This window comes from Dipodomys merriami, unplaced genomic scaffold (assembly GCF_024711535.1).
Source record: "Dipodomys merriami isolate MVZ:Mamm:240054 unplaced genomic scaffold, mDipMer1.0.p SCAF_31, whole genome shotgun sequence".
NCBI classification, from domain to species: Eukaryota; Metazoa; Chordata; class Mammalia; order Rodentia; family Heteromyidae; genus Dipodomys; species Dipodomys merriami.
In genome coordinates, this window is record NW_027204604.1 from 14199523 (window position 1) to 14220058 (window position 20536).

General features: G+C 53.7%; 1 protein-coding gene across 5 annotated transcripts in view; it reads left to right on the forward strand.

Moving 5' to 3' along the window:
* Kif21b (kinesin family member 21B) overlaps positions 1 to 20536 on the forward strand; it is a 50142-nt gene that overhangs the window by 8739 nt on the left and 20867 nt on the right. For all 5 annotated transcript variants that reach the window (XR_011376345.1, XR_011376346.1, XM_070041855.1 and 2 more), the window contains exons 2-16: positions 4705 to 4927; positions 5188 to 5370; positions 7661 to 7810; positions 7911 to 8045; positions 8398 to 8565; positions 8883 to 8998; positions 9428 to 9623; positions 10329 to 10518; positions 12288 to 12351; positions 12454 to 12672; positions 12990 to 13071; positions 13454 to 13571; positions 14575 to 14766; positions 16576 to 16775; positions 20166 to 20273. Coding sequence is in view for 3 of the 5 variants with exons in the window: in XM_070041855.1 (XP_069897956.1) it covers positions 4705 to 4927; positions 5188 to 5370; positions 7661 to 7810; positions 7911 to 8045; positions 8398 to 8565; positions 8883 to 8998; positions 9428 to 9623; positions 10329 to 10518; positions 12288 to 12351; positions 12454 to 12672; positions 12990 to 13071; positions 13454 to 13571; positions 14575 to 14766; positions 16576 to 16775; positions 20166 to 20273 (2344 nt within the window). In the remaining 2 variants the exon portion in view is untranslated. The remainder of the gene's footprint in view (positions 1 to 4704; positions 4928 to 5187; positions 5371 to 7660; positions 7811 to 7910; positions 8046 to 8397; positions 8566 to 8882; positions 8999 to 9427; positions 9624 to 10328; positions 10519 to 12287; positions 12352 to 12453; positions 12673 to 12989; positions 13072 to 13453; positions 13572 to 14574; positions 14767 to 16575; positions 16776 to 20165; positions 20274 to 20536) is intronic.

Consider the following 20536-nt stretch of genomic DNA (forward strand, 5'->3'; position numbering starts at 1 on the left):
ATGTGCCCGTTGTTACCCTCTGTAGAGGGAGCTTCCTCTCCTTGGCCCTCCCTCTGCATCCCCTGGGCCTGCCTCTCCCCCTGTTTCCTCTGTCCTCCCTTCCACCTTGGCCTCCTAGCTCCCCGAAGAGCTGAGCAACTGCTGAACTCAGCTCTTCCCCACAGCCCTGGGCTCTGGCTGGCTGCCTTTGTCTCCTGTCAGCGGGCACCAAGCTGGTGGGGGTGGCTGAGGAGAAAGGGGCTCCTCAGCCGCCTGCCGTTCTCCAGGGTGGGGGATGGCTGCCCACATCACCCCAGCCCTTGCCCAATTATGAGCAGAGGAAGCGCGGCAACCTCGGGCTGGTGCCAGATCCTGCCTCTAAAAAGCGGTGGGCCCTTTCAGCCCGCTGCTCAACCTGCAGGTTGCCAAGTGGCGAATAGGCAGGCTCTGTTCTGGGAGATTTGGGGGGGGGGGGACGGTGCTTTCTGAGCCTGGGCTGTGATGGTCACTGGCTTTCCCTTTCTGTAGGATCAAGAAGGGATGCAGGAAGGCTGGAAGTGGATGAGCCTACTTTAGATTCAGAAAGGATCTATGGAGCCTTGTGACAGCTGGCCTGTGGGTCTTAGTTTGCCAGTTTGGTTGTTTTAAATATTGCATTAAGTTTTGTTTTATTTTTGCCTGTTCTGGGGCTTGAATTCGGGGCTTGGGCTCTATCCCTGAGCCTCTCTGATCTCAAGGCTAGTTAGCACTCTATGAATTGAGCATTTCCAGCTTTTTCTGAGTAGTTTATTGGAGATGAGTCTCACAGACTATCCTGCCCGGGCTGGCTTTGAATCATGATCCTCAGATATCAGCCTCCTGAGTAGTTAGGATTACAGGCCTGAGCCACTGGCACCTGGCTGCATTAAATTTGTTTTTGTTTTTTAGACAGTCCTGGGGCTTGAACTCAGGGCCCGGGCACTGTCCCTGAGCTGCTTTTGCTCAAGGCTAGCACTCTACCACTTGAGCCACAGCACCACTTTCAGCCTTTTCTGCTTATGTGGTACTGAGGAATTGACCCTGGGGCTTCATGCAGATTAGGCAAGCACTCTACCACTGAGCCACCTTCCCAGCCCGGCTGCATTAAGTTTTAATTGATCTTGATCACTGATTTTTTTTCTCCCCTTCTTACATTCTGTGCTTGACAATGTTTCGCCTACTGTACCCTTATCTAGCTCCTAGGGTCTAAGGGGTAATAGGAAGACCCCAGAGGCTGACCCTTGACCCCGTTTCTCAAGCCACCCTATTGTGAGGAAAAACTTCTTCCTCTAGTGGGACCAGCTAGGCCTGTGCTGAGAAAGTTCTTAGAAAATTACATTTGAGGAGAGATCTAGATAACCCAGCTGGAGACCACAGCTCAGGCTGTGAGAGGGCAGAGGCTAGACAAGGAGCCTGTGCTGGTCTTCAAGTGCTCCTTCTGTCCCCCCGTGGACCATGGATTTGCACTTCTCCACAAGGCAGGTTATGGCGGGGAGAGAGCCCAGGAGGACTGGCCAGTGTCTTCTGCCACTAGGTTGTATATCCTGGGAGGCAGGACAGCCCAATGCCCAGGTTGGCACTGTGTGAATGGACACGTGGTGCTCCTTCCAGAGGCCCCAGCTCTGCCCATGGTGCTGGGGGTGGAGCGGGGGCAGGGTTTCCTTCCCCATTTAGGGACTGACAGCTCTCTGGGTGGGAGGCAGCCAGAGAAGCATCAGGCACTCAGGGCTGGCTCCCGGCTCCGCTGTCTTTACTGTGTGAATGATGTAACCTGCCTCAAGCCTCCACTTTCCTTTTTGAGAAATAGGGGTTGAAATCCCTAGCTCAGGGCGTCGGGTGAGGATGGTCATCTGTGTGGGTAGCCCAGCCCTGCACTGGCGCAGGGAAGGCATCGGTGAACTCTGCGTCTTGGCTTTGCATCCGCAGTCACTCAGCCTTCCTGGGACTGGCGCCTTCTCTCTCCGATGTCAGTGGCTTTGGGAATTATAACTTGTCCAAGGCCCATCTCCTCTTGCCTCCCAGCTGGTACTTTCTTTTCTTCTGCTCACCCACCCACACCCCAGGAAAGCATCTTGGTGCTTTGGATGCACCAACATGAGGCTGTGACCCTAGACAACCCCATATGTCAACCAAGGGTCTCTGGATAAATGCCCCTCAGAGCCCACAGCCCAGATGAACCCACTTTTCTACCCTTCCAGATTGCCCCTCTGCTCGCTCTCGCTTGGCGGCAGGCCCCTCAGGTGGTCTGGGGCTCAAAGGAGCCACCGCCCCTTCTCCCCCTGCCACCCACCCTGCTCATTGAAGGGCTCTGGTAGCAGGGCTGACTCCCCCCTCCCGCACTCTCCCCAGGGATGCTGATTTGATTTCTCCCAATCGCCAGTGTTGCCATCTGCCTGCAGTAATTAAATGGTATTTGAACTGGATCCAGAAATCCCATCACAGACAGCCACGTGCTGGGGAGGGTGTCCTCAGAAGCTATGCGTGCCTGTGTAGATCAAGGGTCCCCGGAGGCTGCCTGGGCAAGACCCTCTTTTACCTGTTTATATCTGATTGCCCTGGGAGGAAGTGACTTGCTCTTCGGCCCCACAGGCTCAGGCCAGAGCTCCAGATTCCTGTCCCATATACAGCACCAACCCCACTCTCTGTAGCCACTACCTGTGCTGCTCCCCTCCCCCCCGCCCCCCCAGCTTTCCCAGACCAGGCCCTCTGAGTCCTGATCCTTGGAGGTAGTTGTCTGAAGGACTGTCTACCCGGCAGTGTCTGCCTGAGCTCGCACTGGCTCCTCACAGTCTGTGCTTCTGGGTGACCCCACCGCAGTTTCCTCATCTGTCAATGAAGTACTCAGAGTAACCTCATGGGGTTGTTGTGAGGTCAGGAGTTACAGAGTCAGCATGTAGGCCCTCTCCCTTCTGTCCAGTGAGAGCCTAGAGTGCGTCAGCTGCCATGATCAAGGCTGAGGCTGAGGTCTAGGCAGGAGGCTGCTGGCACTGAGGTCTGATGTGGAGGTTGGGGTGTCAAGTTCTTGGTCTGGATATGCAGAGGGGGCAACTGAGAATCAGCTCTAGTGATTGGGGAGAGTGATGGAGGGGTGAATCTGATCAACATACATTGTATACCATATAGGGACATGTCAGATAAAACCCCTTCATACAACTAATTGATGCTAATAAAAATCTTGGAGGGAGGATGCCGTTCCCAATCACAAACCAGTTCTGGGGGAGCCTAGGAAGCTGGCTTCTCATGTCAGCATGGCCCAGAACACCTAACTAAAGCTTCTAACTAGCCTCCTTGGGTTTCTTTGCTTTCGGAGAGAGCCATTTACCCATGAGGACCTGTTCATGCCTCTGAGGAAATATTTCTATAGAAAGCCAGACAGATCCGTGTGCATGGAACTGGACTAGTTTACTCCCCTCTAGAGATTTCCATCTCCCCAAGGCAAATGCAGGCTAACTGGCTCAGGTGAACACCTACCTAACCAGCCTGCAGCTCTAAGTGAGCCTGGGCCTGGGGCAACTCAGGACAGGGACTCGATGGTGACTTGGAGGCCCTGGGCTCAGTGGCCAGGCGCCTCTGGGCCCTGGGTGGTTGCTGGCTGAGCCTCTCTTCTTCCTTTCTTCCCTCGGTAAATGTTGGCTTAGTGAGAGGAGTCTGACAAGCGGCTCATTGTGAGTACCGGGCTGACAGGGCTGGCTTGTGTGAGCCCATGGGCATTAGAGCCCCACCCCCACCTCTCGCTTTAAAAGTGCTTGGGGGTGCTTTCTGCGAATCTCTGCACACGCATGCTCACTGGCTCCTGTTTGGTTGCCATGGGGACCTTGTCATGGTGATGCTGCTTCGAAGAGGGAGGAAGGGGTGGCTGGATGGAGATAATCCTGCCCATAACGGGCTCTTGCACTCCATCTTGATACCACTTTCTCTTCTCGGTATGGGAGAGCCTGCCAGGGTCTGGGATGTGGGCCCACCCTGTGGGCCAAATGGGCATGGTGTTCATTCTAGATGTGTCCACTAGACCTGGGCCACCAAGTCTGTGCTTGATCTGCCCCCTGGACTCCTGGGAGGAACCAAACCAGTCTCCTGTGAGACTGACACCGGTCCCTGGCATGAGGGAGGGAGGTGGATGTGATGGAGGAACCTTGCGTCCACACAAGCCTTGGTAAAGGTTCTGACCTCTAAAACTTGGCTCTGTCTCAGGGGAATGTGATCGAGATCCATAGAGAGCTGCCAAGCCTGTCCCTTTCTTCCCCAATTCCAGCCCTGAACTTTGTCTCCCTAGAGCAAGTGAGCTTTCTTCTCTCTCTACTCAGAGTGACACTAATTCCCAGAATCCTGGTCCAGCCAGGAGTGTACACTTTCATGTCTTACAGACTTGGGTTTGGCTCTGTCACTTTCCATTGTACAACCGTGGGCAAAACATTTAAATGTTCTTAGCCTGTTTTAAAATTAAGCTAGTAAGAGCCACCTCTTAGATTTATATATAGTGAAGAATACACGAACTGCTTTGTAAAGAATAACACAGATGCATTATACACTGAGTGCTCAGTAAATGTTAGCAGCTGCTGATTTGGGTGTTGGTGTTGTGACTGTTGTGTTTCTAAAACTGTCCTCTGGGGGTGGCAGGAATGGAAGCACAGTGGGTAATGTGTGCAAGAGTCTGAACCCCAATCCCTCCGGCTGGGGCTGATCCGGGTCTCTTCCCATCCTGGGCAGGATTCGGCCCCAGCTGTCAAAAGAGAAGATTGAAGGCTGTCATATTTGTACCTCTGTCACCCCGGGGGAGCCCCAGGTCCTGCTGGGGAAGGACAAGGCCTTCACCTATGATTTTGTCTTCGACCTGGACACCTGGCAGGAACAGATCTATTCGACCTGTGTGAGCAAGCTCATCGAGGGCTGCTTCGAGGGCTACAATGCTACAGTATTGGCCTATGGGCAGGTGAGCCCACCCTACCCCACCAATGCCCTCCATGTTGGTTTGGTTCCCCTTTTCCTATCTGATGGGGGAGACTACACCATTTGGTCTGTTGTCTGGGGATGGGGCTGGCTAGTAGAGTGAGCGCTGTCATTACAACCTTCCTTGGGGGTGGCTTTGGGACTAGCTGGGCAGGGAAGATGGCCAGAGGAAGATGGGTAAGGGGACTCGGTTCAAGGGTTGCTGGGTAGCACATCATCCCTGTTGCATCTTGGCCAATGCAGACAGGGGCCGGGAAGACGTACACCATGGGCACTGGCTTCGACACGGCAATGGCGGAGGAGGAGCAGGGCATCATCCCCAGAGCCATCGCACATCTCTTCCGAGGCATCAAGGAGCGCAAGCAGCGAGCTCAGGAGCAGGGCGTGACTGGGCCTGAGTTCAAAGTCAGCGCTCAGTTCCTGGAGGTACCGTGGCCTCACTGGGGGTGCAGGGGGGAAATGGTTTGGGCTCTCTTCCTGTACAGCAGAATGAGCCCAGGTTGTCACGAGGGTATCTGCAGCTAATAAGCTCCCTGTTTGCAGAAGTATCCAAGCAAGGGCCGGAGGACCACGTGTTAGGTTCCCTCAAGTGGTGTACCTGGCATCAGATGAGGCTGGAGTCATGACCTATGACCATCTTGGGTCCTGACTGGCTGATTCTAGCTCTGACTCTTTTAGTTATGTGACCTTAAGCTTGTCCTTTTACCTCTCTGAGTCTTACCTGCAAAATGGGGCTGATTGTCTACTTCCATAAAGGAAGTAGGCACCGAGTGGCACTCTGGCTCTCCCTCTTCTTCCTGACTCTCACTGGGCTGCTCTAATGCTCCAAGCCCCCTGACTGTCCTTTATGGGTTTCGGTGATTCGAAACCTAGCCCTCTGAGTCTTCTTGAATCCTAGGACAGAAAAGTTCTCCGGTTTCTGAGAGGGTGCCAGCCTAGAATTGTATCAGCCTGGGACTTAAGTGTGGGAGGAGGGGGATCTCTGGACTCTTCCACATCTGGGCTTTTCTGAGTTCTGAGTTCAGGAAGCACAAGGTAGGAACTCTCCCTGTGAAGGGCCTCTGGGAGCTGCTAGGAGGGCAAGCTGGTCTCAGTAAGAGCCTGACCTTGCTTCTTCCCTGGAACATTTGGTTAGGCAGCTCCGATTCTCGATTTCTAATGCCCCTAACCCCAGGAACCCATCTCTGAGCTCTTACCACCAAAGCCTGGTGTTCTGACTGCACCCTAGTTGGCCCTCAGAGGAAGGGATGTGGCCACAGCCCTGTCCACATCTTCTCGTGCCTGCTCCCTCCCCCTGCCCCATACCCATTGTCCCAACTATTCCCACATGGGCACGTCAACATGCAGCAGTCTCAGTAAGGGACCTATATTTTGGGTCCTTCTGGACTTTGGCTTCCAATCAACTGTATGTGTATGCAAGTGTGTGTGTATGTGTGTGTGCACGCACGTGTGTGTGCATCTGTGTGTCTGTGTATACATGTATGTCCTACTGTTTATCACTATGAGCTTTTTCTCTTATATCTCTTTGTTTTCTTACCTTCTTGGCCTGTTGCTACCACGGCCTCAAGAACAACCTAGCTAGAAAATCCAGGCCACAGGGTGAGTGAGCCATAAAGGGTTAAAGTCCAGGGATGGAGACTGAAAAGGTTCCCCACCTCTGTACAGCCACATAAGGCCCATAAAACCATTGGGTAGGGCTAACATCATGATAGGACCGACACATGCGCTTACACGTGTGGCTTACGTCAGCTGCCTGCAGCCCATCTGCCTCTGTTGATCATTTTGTATGACCTGAGAATGATATAAGTGTCCAAATGGTCCTTGGCAGAGAAAGATTCCCCACCCCTCCAATGATGCAGTACGTCTGTCCCAACACACCAGACAGACAGACACTGGCATTCTGTCTCCACCATCTCTTCCTTCTGTTTCCTCTTCCCTTTCCTGTGGTTTATTTCTGTCCCTTTAAGGCTATGAAAGCCTGGAATGTTGAGGGCTGGTCCTCCCCCACCTCACCCCCCAGGACTCTCTTGGCTCCAGCTGCCCCATCCCTCGCCTCAGACCCCAGCCCCAGCCCCTTGCCTACAGGACGGTCCTTTCAGCCCTGCCTGTGATTTCCAGCCGCAGGCATCAGGCATCTCCTTGGCTGAGATCTGTCAGAGATGCAACTTCTCCTGGCCAGCCACCTGCCACCATGTGGGCCACGGCGTCCGTTTTCCATGTTCCTCATCTCTCCTGAGCACAGGGCCACCTCCCCTCACCCCCACCCCCAGAGGTTGCCATCACCTCCATCCCAAGGGACATCATGATCAGCGGCTTGGAGCCTGGCTGCCCTCTCTGTGAGCTCTCCTTCTGCCCTTTTGTGTGTGGAATCACCTCTCCATCTCCTCTTTTCCAGTCTAGTAATCCGTGACCTCTGCTGGAATCCTTGTCCTCCCTTCCTCAACTGCATCCAGGACCCCTGTCCCTCTGTTCCTTTTAGAATCTTAGTCCTCCCCCAAGACCCAGAGCTGCTGGGTCTGGGTTCAGCTTGGGCAGCCTCAGCTTGCTTCTGTCCTTCTTCCCCTATCCTGGAGGGCAATTCAGAATCCCGAGGGGACCCGGGTTAGGCAAGTTAACCTCCAGGGCCTCCGTTTCTACTTCTGCAAGTGGAGAAAGCCTCTGGGGCCCTGCTCTGTGCCATGGAACCCACCAGATCATTGTTTCTTCCTCTGCACAGCTGTACAATGAGGAGATACTAGACCTGTTTGACAGCACCCGTGACCCTGATGCCCGCCACCGCAGGTCCAACATCAAGATCCACGAGGATGCCAACGGCGGCATCTATACCACGGGCGTCACGTCTCGCCTCATCAACTCCCAGGAGGAGGTGAGCATCTGTCTGGTGGATGTCCAGGGCAGGACAGACAGGGGGACCTCCTGAGAGTCTAGAATCTGTCCCGAGTCCTCACTTGTGCGTCTGTTCCCAGCTGATCCAGTGCCTGAAGCAGGGGGCCCTGTCACGCACCACGGCCAGCACCCAGATGAACGTGCAGAGCTCCCGCTCCCACGCCATCTTCACCATCCACCTGTGCCAGATGCGCGTGTGTTCCCAGCCTGACGTGGTGAGAAGCCCTTGGTTCTGGGGGCCCCATGTGTATCCCAGGGAGGGCAAAGGAGGAGCCACCGACCAAGCTCGCTGACCAGAGCTGAAGCTTGCCACAGCCATTTGATTTTTCTTTGGATTTTGTTTCCTTGAGCCTCAGTTACCCCATCTGTACAATGGGATAACACTTCTTCTAGCACCCAGCCTATACAAGTGCTATACCAGTCAGGGGCTCTACCCATGCCAGAGGTGAGGTACCCTGTGACCTCTGACTCTCCTAGATAGCTGTGCTGTGGGGCACAGGGTTGTAGGCCCAGGAGCTCCGGGTTGGGGCAGGGACTGGGCAGGTCAGATGCTGGCTTCTGCCGTAGGTGAACGAGGCAATAACAGGGCTTCCTGGTGGCCAAGCTCCCACCAACGAGTATGAGACGCTCACCGCTAAGTTTCACTTTGTGGACCTGGCTGGCTCAGAGCGGCTGAAGCGGACGGGAGCCACCGGCGAGCGCGCCAAGGAGGGCATCTCCATCAACTGTGGCCTGGTAGGTACATGGAGGGGGGGCGGGGGTCGTCAGCCCCAGCAGCCAGCCCTGCTCAGGCTCCTAAAGGCTCTGTGACCCCCATGGCTGCCTAGTAGCCAGGACACCTGGAGTCGTTACTGTTGGGTCTTTATTTCTTTACCCTCAGGCCTCGCTCTGCCCCAACTTCCTGATTTCACCAGTTTACCTCATCTACCTATAAATCACCTGGGAGCCCGGGGGCTGCTAGGGCCAGAAAAGCAGGTCCAGATGATTGGGGCTGGTGAGTCACACAGACCTACCTTCGGATGGGACTCACGGGCAGGGTCTGTCTCCCACAGCTGGCCTTGGGTAACGTCATCAGCGCCTTGGGAGACCAGAGCAAGAAGGTTGTACACGTGCCCTACAGGGACTCCAAGCTCACCCGGCTCCTCCAGGACTCTCTGGGGGGCAACAGGTATCTGACCCCTAACATCCAGGCATGCAGTGGGGAGACAAGAAGGTTCCTGGAGAAGATGGATGTGAGGCGGGGACCTTGAAAGTCTCTGAGACCTTTGACCGGTTGTGTTCAGATTCAGTTTCCTTATCTGCACAGCAAGGAGAGAGAGTCTGACAGGAAGTCATCCAGCCTAAAAAGGAATAGATGGGAAATGCTAGGGAAACCACAGGGGCCCATGGCATAGCCTGTTTACCAGGCAGAGGACTCTGAGGTTCGGGATCACCGCTTTCTCCCCTTGTTGGCTGGAAACTCTTAGCCAGGTGGTCCAGGTCTTTTGGGTGTTTAGGCAGAGGGGTATGGAGGGGGAGCAGGAGGAGCTCTCCTCGCAGACAGTTGCTCTGAGACCTGGCTGTGTCCCTTATCCTTGGCCTGCCTGATGCACCCCAGCCAGACCATCATGATTGCCTGTGTGAGCCCCTCAGACCGGGACTTCATGGAGACCCTCAACACTCTGAAGTACGCCAATCGGGCTCGCAACATCAAGAACAAGGTGGTGGTGAACCAGGACAAGACCAGCCAGCAGATCAGCGCGCTGCGGGCCGAGATTGCACGGCTGCAGATGGAGCTGATGGAGTACAAAGCGGTGAGCATGCTCCCAGGTCTCCTGCGTACAGACTGCATCCCCACCTGCATCCCCACCCTGAAGTCTCCGAGCTCCTCAGCATACCTCTCACCTCCCCAATGCCTGCCCATCCACTCCTCAGGTCTTCTGTGCCAGGTGTGAGGCCCACTACTAGGTGATTCAGCACTGCTGAGTCCTCTAGACTTTAGAACACTAAGTCCAAGAAGAAGAGCACACTGGCTCTGGTTATACCCAGGGCAGACCCTGTCCAGGAGCTCTTACATCCACTCAGCATGCTGCCCTGCACAGCTGAGACCACAGGTCAACACCAGGGCCAAAGGACCCGGCCAGTGTGCTGCAAAGGGACAGAGGAGAGTTGGCTCTGCTCAGGGAGGGGCTCATGGAAGAGGCCTCTTATATGGACTTTGAAGCACAAACAAGGTTACTGGCCAGAAGGAGGTGGACAAGCACTCTAGGTAGAGAAGAAGCCATGTAAAAAGGAAGCAAATGAGAAACCCATGTACTGTAGGGGAAGAGTTTAATGCCATCACACTGGAGATCATGTAAGATTTTTGAGCCCCGGGAATCTGGAACTGTGGTTTAGGAAAACTGGGGTGGGGAAACACGAGCCATGCCTTGAGAAAGGCCAAAGACAGAGGAAAGAGCCTCGTCTCCTGCCCGTCCTGTGAGATTTGGTGCCTGACAGCTTCTCCCGCCCCTTCCCAGGGCAAGCGGGTGATTGGGGAAGATGGTGCTGAGGGCTACAGTGACCTGTTCCGGGAGAATGCCATGCTGCAGAAGGAGAACGGGGCACTGCGGCTGCGGGTGAAGGCCATGCAGGAGGCCATCGATGCCATCAACAACCGCGTCACCCATCTCATGAGCCAGGAGGCCAACCTGCTTCTGGCCAAGGCTGGTAAGCTATGTGGGGTCGGGCAGCAGACCAACCCCGAGCACCAGTATATAGGATCCCTTACCCCTGTAGGGGGCAGCCGAAGACAGCTGGTCAGTGCACAGAGCTGCTCACCTACACATGTTTTCCAATGATTAGAAAACAAATCTAGTCTGATACAAATGACATGTGCACTCACACATCCTCCTTGTTAAATGATGCTTCAGAATATAATGCAAAAGATAAAGCTGAAATTTCCCTCAGCATCTCCTACCTATGTACCTACAGGTACCATGTACCTGTTTTAGCACATTTGTATCAAGTATACATATGTATATGTTCCCGTACATACAAGAGTGTGAATATATGCTATGTCTACATATGTGACCATATGTACTATTTTATATCTTCCATTTTTCCTTTTCATTTTTTTTCTTTTTTCTTTTGTTTCTTTTTTTCTTTTTTTCTTTTTTTTTGTCAGTCATGGGGCTTGAACTCTGGGCCTGAACACTGTTCCGAAGCTCCTCAGCTGAAGTCTAGTACTCTACCACTTGAACCACTGCACTTCCAGTTTTCTGACTGGTTTATTGGAGATAAGAGTCTCACAGACTTTCCTGCCCAGGCTGGCTTTGAACCTCAATCCTCAGATCTGAGCCTCCTGAGTAGCTAGGATTACAGGTGTGAGCCACCAGTGCCCAGCTTCCTTTTCTTTTCTTTTCTTTCTTTTTTTTTATGGTACTGAGGCTTGAACTTAGAGCCTGTGCTCACCAGCCCCCTTTTGTGTGTTGGTTACTATTATTGTTTTTGTTTTTTGTACTGGTGCTGAAGCTTGAACTTCAGGGCTCACACACATGCTGAGCCACACCTCCAGTTCCAGCCTTTTTGCTGGTGAATTGGAGAAACGAGTCTCTAAGGTTTGTCTACCTGGGCTGGCTTCAGATGTCAATCCTCAGATTTCAGCCTCCTGAGCAGCTCAGATTATAGGCTTGATCCACTAGCACCAAACAGTGTTATTTTCTTTCTTTTTTTGGGGGGGAGGGGAGTCATGGGTCTGCACTCTGGGCCTGGGCACTACCTCTCAGCTTTTCAGCTCAAGGATAGTGCTCTACCACTTGAGCCACAGCACCACTTACAGATTTTTCTGCTTATGTAGTGCTGAGGAATCGAACCCAAGGCCTCATGCATGCTAGGCAAGCACTCTGCCACTGGGCCACCTTCCCATCCCCAGGCAGTTTTATTTTCATGGTAGGTCCTCTCTTTATGCCCCAGCTAGTCTGGACTGTAATCCTCTTAAGTTGTAACTTCTCTCTGTCACTAGGATGACAGACTCATGTCATCATTATCATGGTTGAAATGGAGTCATAAATTTTTCTATGCTCTTCCTGTCCATGAACTTCAATCTCCCATCTCCACCTTCCAAATAACTAGGATTACAAGCTTGAGTACACTCCCCCAGCATCATTGTTCATTTAGCATTATGTTTGATAAATGTCCATATTAAAACCCACTTAATTTTTTAACTAGTGCATTACTGTCCATATGTGCTGATGAATAATTTATTCTAACAGCCTTCTATTGATGGACGTTGAGATTGTTTTCAATTTCATGCTGTTACCAGCAATGCATGGCACATCTGTGCTCATGTGCAAGCATTTCCTTCATGAAGATTCCTTTGTGGTAAAGGCCTTGTGGGACCCTGCCTGGGGCAGACACAAGGCCAGCAGCCTTAGAACTCTGGGCTCCAGTCATCACTGTTTTAACCTCCTTTATTGCACCTGCCTCCCCGCTTCCAGGTGATGGCAATGAGGCCATCGGTGCCCTGATCCAGAACTACATCCGGGAGATCGAGGAGCTTCGGTGAGTGAGGGCTAGTGGGTGTGGACAGGCTGGCAGCCTTGGTCAGGCAGGCTCAGGGCAGTGCTAGCTCACCGTCTCTGTCCATCGATGTGGTTCCTGCAGGACAAAGCTCCTGGAGAGTGAGGCCATGAACGAATCCCTCCGCCGCAGCCTGTCTCGGGCCTCAGCACGGAGCCCCTATTCACTGAGTGCATCTCCAGCCGGTCCAGCATTTGCAGCCAGTCCAGCCAGCTCCATGGAAGATGCTTCTGAGGTGATCCGCAGGGCCAAGCAGGACCTGGAGCGGCTAAAGAAGAAGGAGGTCAGACAGCGGAGGAAGAGGTGAGTGCGTGCTGGGGTACTCACACGGGGACCCCCACTCACCCTCCAGAGACTGCTGCCCTCCTCTGTTCAGGAGAGAGCACCCCCATCCAACTCCATCCTATCTACAAGGGCTTCCCCAGTTTTGCTACCTGGGGCAGGCCACCCCTTGCTGGGCTTCTCTGCTGTGCTTTTCCCCTCAAGCTTGAGTTCAGGTGGGGGGTGCTGGTTCTCCAAGTACAGGAATTCCCCTATCCATCCCCAATGCCTGCAGGGGTGGGGGTCCTCAAGGCAGCATTAGTCACCCTGATCCAGTTTCCCCTTCCTTCCACGGGCAGCCCAGACAAGGAAGCCTTCAAAAAGAGGGCAAAACTTCAACAGGAAAATAGTGAGGAGACGGATGAGAATGAGGCTGAGGAGGTGAGCACTCCCCTCCCCCCCATTACCCCTGTCTTTGCTGGGCTTGGGGAGTGGCTCTCTCAACATCTTTGTATGATGAGGAGGTGCGGGGGGAGAGCTGGGGACCTGATTCCAGTTGACCCTTGAGCTTCCTGATAACTCTGGCAGGTTGCCATGGTGATCGCCATCCCTTGCTTTCCCCTGGTCCCAAATGGATGACGCTAGACAGAGGCTCCTTCCGAAGGCCACACTCAGCCCACTAGGGGTGGGGTACTTTCCCTGGCAGAGACAAGGCTGGCTCCCACCCATGCTCATCCCCCCTGCGCCAGGCATTGTGTCTGGCCTGGCCTCTGCACACCCCTCTTTTGAGGCTGGTACAGCCCTAATGGTGTTTGATACCTAGGAAGAGGAAGAGCGAGACGAGAGTGGCTGTGAGGAGGAGGAGGGCCGTGAGGATGAGGACGAGGACTCGGGCAGCGAAGAGAGCCTGGTGGACTCAGACTCGGACCCAGAAGAGAAGGGTGTGTGGGCCAGGGCGGGGGAGGGGAGATGAGATGCCTGCAGCCAGGGCCCGCGCGGCCCTGCTGGTCAGCTCTGCGTGCACAGGAAGTTCAGAGGCTGTCTGTGCTCAGGGCCCCCAGCCCCCAGATGACAAGCCAGCTCCTGTGTGCCCACTCGCTGTGCTTAGCTTGATCCGTTGTAAGCTTGGGGTGTCCAGGCCTCTGCTATCCTGCACTTAGGTTCAGAGTCTTCCCTGAATCAGCACTGAATGAGCTCAGGGAGGTCCCATCCCTCCCCAGTGTGGTCTGTGCAGATCAGGGCTGGGAACGAGGCTCCTCTGGTGCCAAGGCCCGCTCATCTGCATAGGGTCTGATGCCTGGCCCCTTGGCTTTGGCCACAGCCCTGCAAGGTGCCGTCTCCTCCTCCACCCAAGCAGGGTCTCCTGTCATCTGTGATGATGAGCAGATATTGGCCTCTTGGTGCAGTAGGAGCAAGATGTTAAAACCTCCTCCCAGTTCCTGAGCCCAGTCATGTCTTAGGGGGGGAGGGGGGTTGTGTGCACGCGTGCATGCGTGCGTGCATTTGTGTACATGTGATGATAACTGGGGCTGAAACTCAGCAGCTAGGCATAGTCCCTTAGCTTTTTTTTACTCAAGGCTGGCACTAACCACTTGAGCTACACCTCCACTTCTGTATGTTTTACTCGTCAATTGGAGATAAGAATCTCTTGGATTTAATCTGCCTAGGCTGGCTTTGAACCCCGATCCTCAGATCTCAGTCTCCTGAGTAGCTAGGACCATAGGCCTGGGCCATTGATGCCTAGCTTCCTGCAGCTGCCTTTTCAATGTGTTTCCCATCTTGTAGCACAGTGCCCCACTGTGGGGTTTACATTTCACTCACTTGTGCTTGCTGATTGGTCACAGTTGACCAGAGAAAGCCTGCTCCCTCAACTGGCAAGTGTGATCCCCTCCTGCCCCTTGCCCTGGCCTCGGCTCTAAGCCTGGCTCTGCCATGACCCTGCAGAGGTGAACTTCCAGGCCGACCTGGCCGACCTGACGTGTGAGATCGAGATCAAGCAGAAGTTGATCGACGAGTTGGAGAACAGCCAGCGGCGGCTGCAGACACTCAAGCACCAGTACGAGGAGAAGCTGATCCTGCTGCAGAACAAGATCCGGGACACGCAGCTGGAGCGCGACCGTGTGCTGCAGAACCTGAGTGAGCCCACAGCCTTGCTCTGCCCTGGCCCAGCCTCTGTCACAACACAGCCATCTGTGGAAGGCTTTGGGAGAAACCTGGCCTTCTACACATGGACTTCTGACCCTCTGACCTCCAGGAGCTACAAGTTCCTGTGTCTACCCCTAATCTCTCTGCTATATTTTCAACTCTTCTTTTTCATTATCATCTTACCTATTAGAATGCTTTGAACCTTCACATACTGAGGCGAGTGAACAAGACACCTGGACTTTTCCTCCTGCATTTAGTTTACAAACTGTGAATCTTATAACACTCTTCAGTCTACCCATTCCATTATTCATTTCTTCATCCACTTATTGGGCAAGTATTAGTTAAGAATGGCTCAGGGCCTTAGGGAGTGGACCCTTCAGTGAGAGAAATAAAATAAGCAGAGTCTGCAGTGTGCAAATCACACCAAGTGCTGATAAGTATTTAAAAATAAAAAGACCGTAAGGAAGGGAAACAGGAACACTGGAGACTGGGTTTGAGTTTGAGAAAGGAAGACCACAAGTGAAGGCAACTTTTTTATTGTTTGTCTGTCATAGGGGTTAAATTCTGGTCCTGGGTGTTGTCCCTGAGCTCTTTTTATTCAAGGCTAGTGCCCTGCCACTGTGAGCCACAGCTCCACTTCGGTTTTCTGACAGTTGGAGATAAGAATCTCAAGGACTTTCCTGCCCAGGCTGGTTTCGAACCACAATCCTTAGAGCTCAGCCTCCTGAGTAGCTAGGATTACAGGCGTGAACTACCAGTGCCTAGCTTCGAAGGTGACCTTTGAGCAAAGCTTCAAAGGAGGTGAGGCAGTGCAGCCCAGTGATTCATGGGCAGAGCATCCCATCCAGGGGGAACAGAGGACACCAGGGACCTGAGGCAGGTGTACTGAGACCTGGTGTGTTGATGGAGTGACAAGAGGCCCAGAGAGGCTGGAGCACAAGTCACATCTGCTATGAAAGGACATTGCTTAGAGTCTGAGAGTGATGAGAAGGGGCGATATGCAGCATTTAAAAGCACTTTTGGAACATTATTCTGACTCCTCTGCAGGGGAATTGAACATAGTGCTGAGAAACTTCTTAGGAAATTGTAATAAAAATCTCAGGGTGGGGGTGGTGGCACTGGTTGAGCTGTGGCTGAAATAATACAGCCATGACTAGCGAGTACGAGGTCCTGCCTTCAAACGCCAGTACTGCCAACAAAATATCCCAAGAAAGGTAGCTTGGGGTAGTGAGACTTGAGATGCGTTCAGATGCAGGTGGAGCAGAGAGGCTTTGTCGGTGTTGGGGCCTGAGGGAGAAGGGAGCCAAGGATGTATAGAGTGTGAGCTTCTGGACGGAAGGTGGTTGTGCTTCCTGAGGTGGGGAATCAGGGCTGTGGAATCTGTCCGCTTGAGATTTCTATTTTAGCAGTTCAGGTGGGAGAGTCTGGGGTGGGGAGCCAGGTATACCCCTGCTCCAGCCCACATCTCATCTTCTCTCGCTGACTGTGTCCTTTCCACTAGCCCAGGGGCCAGAACAGAACCAGCGTCAATGGGCTGTGAGGCCCTGTGTGAAGCAGAGAGGTCTCGAGATGAAAATAGCCCTTCACTTCCAAGAGACTGTAGGAGCAGGAAGGAGCTTGGGCCGCTCCTGGCCTTTCCCCGTGATGGTTCAAATGGAGACCCAGGCTGAGGGAGGGGGGGGCTTGCACAAGGTCTCACAGTGATATGAGAAGCCACACACCACGCACCCTCTGCTTCCTTTCCAGTGAGCCACGTTTAGCGGGGCCCTGGAGCTGACAGCCGCCTCTTGCTGCCCTCAGGTACCATGGAGTGCTACACGGAGGAGAAGGCCAACAAGATCAAGGCCGATTATGAGAAGAGGCTGCGGGAGATGAACCGGGACCTGCAGAAGCTGCAAGCTGCACAGAAGGAGCATGCTCGGCTGCTCAAGAACCAGTCACGCTACGAGAGGGAACTGAAGAAGCTACAGGCCGAGGTGGCCGAGATGAAGAAGGCCAAGGTGGGACTGAGGGTGGCCGTGATGTGCTTTAGAATTCACTTTCCATGCTTAAAAGAGTCAAAGTAACTAGCTGTGGCTCGCACCTGTAATCCTAGCTACTCAGGAGGCTGAGATCTGAGGCTCATGGTTCAAAGCCAGCCTGGATCGAAAAGTCTGCAAGACTCTTATTTCCAGTTAACCAGAAAAAAAAATCTAGAAGTAGAGCTGTGGTTCAAGTGATAGAGCATCAGCCTTGAGCAAAAAAGGTAAAGGAGGGGCTGGGAAGGTGGCTCAGTGGTAGAGCGCTTGCCTTGCATGCATGAGGCCCTGGGTTCGATTCCTCAGCACCACATAAGCAAAAAGAAAAAAGCCGGAAGTGGTGCTGTGGCTAAGTGGTAGAGTGCTAGCCTTGAGCTGAAGAGCTGAGGGACAGCGCCCAGGCCCAGAGTTCAGGCCCCATAATCAGACCCCCCCCCCCAAAACAAAAAGGTAAAGGACAGCACCTAGACTCTGAGATCAAGTCCAAGTATTGGCACACATACAAAAACAAAAAAATCACTGGTGTCAAGTAAGTGTAGGTTTTCTTTACAGCCTTGTCTGATTTGACCCTGTGCTGGCCTTGCATTACTCTTCTCTCAGCCACATGTATTGTCCAAGATGAAGGAACTGTGTGTCGTGGATGAATGAATTGTTCTCAGTGCTGGTCTGTGTGTAGGGTGATGGAGTTCTTGGGGGGGGACAAATGCAGATGCCCTGCTCAGTGCTGCCCCCTGTGGTAGGAAGCTATACCACGGTTGTCCCCTGTCTGTAGGTTCATATGCTCTTGCCCCAAATCATGATGACAATTGCAACCAGGCTCCTGACTAGTCACCTTACATGCCTAGTCACATTCAGTTCTTAGGAGAACCTCATGAGAAGATACCTGTCACCCTCCCCACTGTTTGCATGGGGCTTGGGAGGCAATTCCGGCTACCAGGAGAGAGGGCTGGGATGCAAGTGCTGTTTTCCAAGCTGGTTTGTGTTCCAGAAGGCACGGTGCTCCCATTACCACTTTGTCATGGCCCAGGGTGCCCTCATCTCTGGGCCTGCTGCTGAAGGTCATGGCTCTTGGCTCAGGTCTTGTGCCTCTGGTGTCTAGGTATTTCTACCAAAGGCTGAGATCCATTCTCCCTTCATATCCTCCCTCCCTGGGCCTTCCTGCTTCAACCCTCCGCCCCTGGTACCCCCACCCCACCCCAGATTCCACAGTCCTGGTCTGGACCCTCAGCACTGGTGGCAGACCCAACAGCTGGGGGGAGCGGGGTAGGGGGGCTGGCCTCAGGAACAGACTGAAGAGAGAGGGACCCACGGGGCTGGATCCTAGCAGCCCTTGGTAACCAGTCTCACTGCTGGCCTAGCTGGCACTCCCCAGTGGGGGAGGAGAGAGGCAGTGCAGTGAGGTCACCTCTTAGAGGAAGTCCACGCGCAGTGGTTGTGGAGGCCAGCCGCCTCACCTGACCAGCTTCTTTCCCTAAGTTCAGGACACAGGTTCTGAGCAGAGTGCTCAGGCCAACTTGACCCCAAAGATGCAATTTTCACTTGCTTCAGTGCATCCACCCTGTGGACCAGATGCCATTGTCACGGGAGGGACTTCGTAACTCAAGTACCCACATTCTCCCAGACCCTGGGCGCCCTCTGGTGGTGAAGAGGGAGAGTGGGGAAGAAGAGGCTTTCTGATCCCGTAGTGGAGCCTACCTTGGCCAGTGCATATTGTAGCAGCTGCCGGTATAGCTCTGGATGCTTCTGGATGCTTCCCCACTGTTTGTCTGGATCCCCACTGAGGTGTCTGAAGGAGAGACAGCCCCAGCATCTCCTGGCCAGCTCCCACTGCTCCTGGGCATGGCCCTGGGGAACATTATGAGAAGATTGCCATAGTGTCTGAAGCCTGGGGAAAAAAACTTGTCCAATGTCTGGGATGTATTTGAAAGCTAGACGGACCCATGTGTTTATCTCAGCTGAGGCCCTTCAGCCAGGCCCAGCTCTGTCATGTTACTGTGCTCTTAGGAGCCAAGCCTGGATATAGAAAAGGTCAGCCTGGGGTCATCCCAGGGATTTTCAGAGACAAGAGAACAGAGAGCAGATGCCAAGGATTCTACCCAGATACCGTGAGGACCAGTATCTAAGGATCTTCCCACAGCTGCAGGGCCCAATACTTCACAGAGCTGGACCAGGCCGGCTTGAGCTATGGGGTCTCTTGGGAGAAGGCAGATTGCCTCTTAGTCTGAGCTGCAGAGCAGAGCTGGTCTCGGGTGCTAAGACCCACTTCAGAGTTGTCAGGTGCTTAGACCAAGCTTATCCACTCAGTGGTCATCACCATAGCTTTCCCAGAGCTCAGCCACATGTGCGAGTCAAGTGCCTAGATCCAGGATCAGGAAGGCTCAGCTCCGAGCGGGCTAGAGTTCTAAGGAACACCTTTAACCTTGTGGAGAAAACTCACATTGGAACCCAAAGACCTAGCAGCGGCCATTGCTCTGCTCTGTAGATTCTGCCTCCCTGCCTCCCTTTCCTTGGCATCCTCAGAGCAGGGCAGGTTGATGACACTTGTGGTGGTATTTGAGGCCTATAAGGACTGGCCCTGATAATGATTCTCTTGCCATCACCAGTTGGAAGGTATGAAAAAGCCTACATTTTCAACGGGGCCCTGAGACAGTGGCTCACAGCACATTGAATCCTCTCTGATACCACTAATGGTGTTCGCTGTGCCTTTGCCTAGGGTTGGTCCCTCTCCCTGTCTTGACCAAGCAGAGACTGGCATGGTGCCATGCTGTGAGCCACAGGAAGGCAAAATAATCTGGGCTGTGAGGCCGGCCATCCATTTCTAGTTCTGTGGCTCTAAGTCATCTTTATCTCCAAAGCCCACTTTCTTCTTTGTAAAGCAGGAACGGTAAAGCCTCTCATGGGATTGTCATGAGAACTGGGCCTGGCATAGAGTCTGTTCTCAATAAATAATGGTGGTTTTTATTGCTGTCACTGTGAGCCTGGACCTGGAATCTGACCCTAATTCAGGGTCACTTCAGCCCTGTCCACAGTTCAAGATGTTACTAGAAGACAGCTCTGCCTCCAGCAGCCAGGCTGTCCTAGAAGAGTCAGACTGAAGGTGGTGGCTTTGAACTGGGGCCAGGGTTGGGCCTTGCAGAACAGAAGTCTCCACACTAGAAGGCTGGCTGTCAGGCCAACCCCCTCTGGCTGTGGGATTGCCCCCGTGGCTTTAGCTGCTCTGGAAGGAAAGAGCTGGAGGGTCCAGACCTGGACTTTGAGCCTCAGTAGCCTTGTGGACTACCAGCCTTGCCCTTGTCCTCATAGCCAGCCCTGGAGCCTGTGAGCCACCGTCTGCCAACCCTGCCCCCTGCCCATGTCCGCTTTCCTTCCCAGGTGGCACTCATGAAGCAGATGCGGGAGGAGCAGCAGCGGAGGAGGCTAGTGGAGACCAAGAGGAACCGGGAGATTGCTCAGCTTAAGAAGGAGCAGCGGCGTCAAGAGGTGAGAGACCCCAAGCATCCCAGGAGCCTTTAGCCCGGCAAAGGCCTTAAGCTGAGCCCTGGGGCCCAGCCTCCCAGGCCCCCAGCTGCCCCTCCCAACCAAGCTGGCCTCCATTCCTGCGGTCCTGAGTCACGTGTTTATGATCAGAGAAGAGTGTAGCTGTCAGCAGGTTAGCTCCTTCCCTCTCCCCGTAGTCCATGTTCCCAGGAAGTTAGACATGAGCCCAGAGAGGAACAGGAACTCACATGCCATGGCCACCAGCA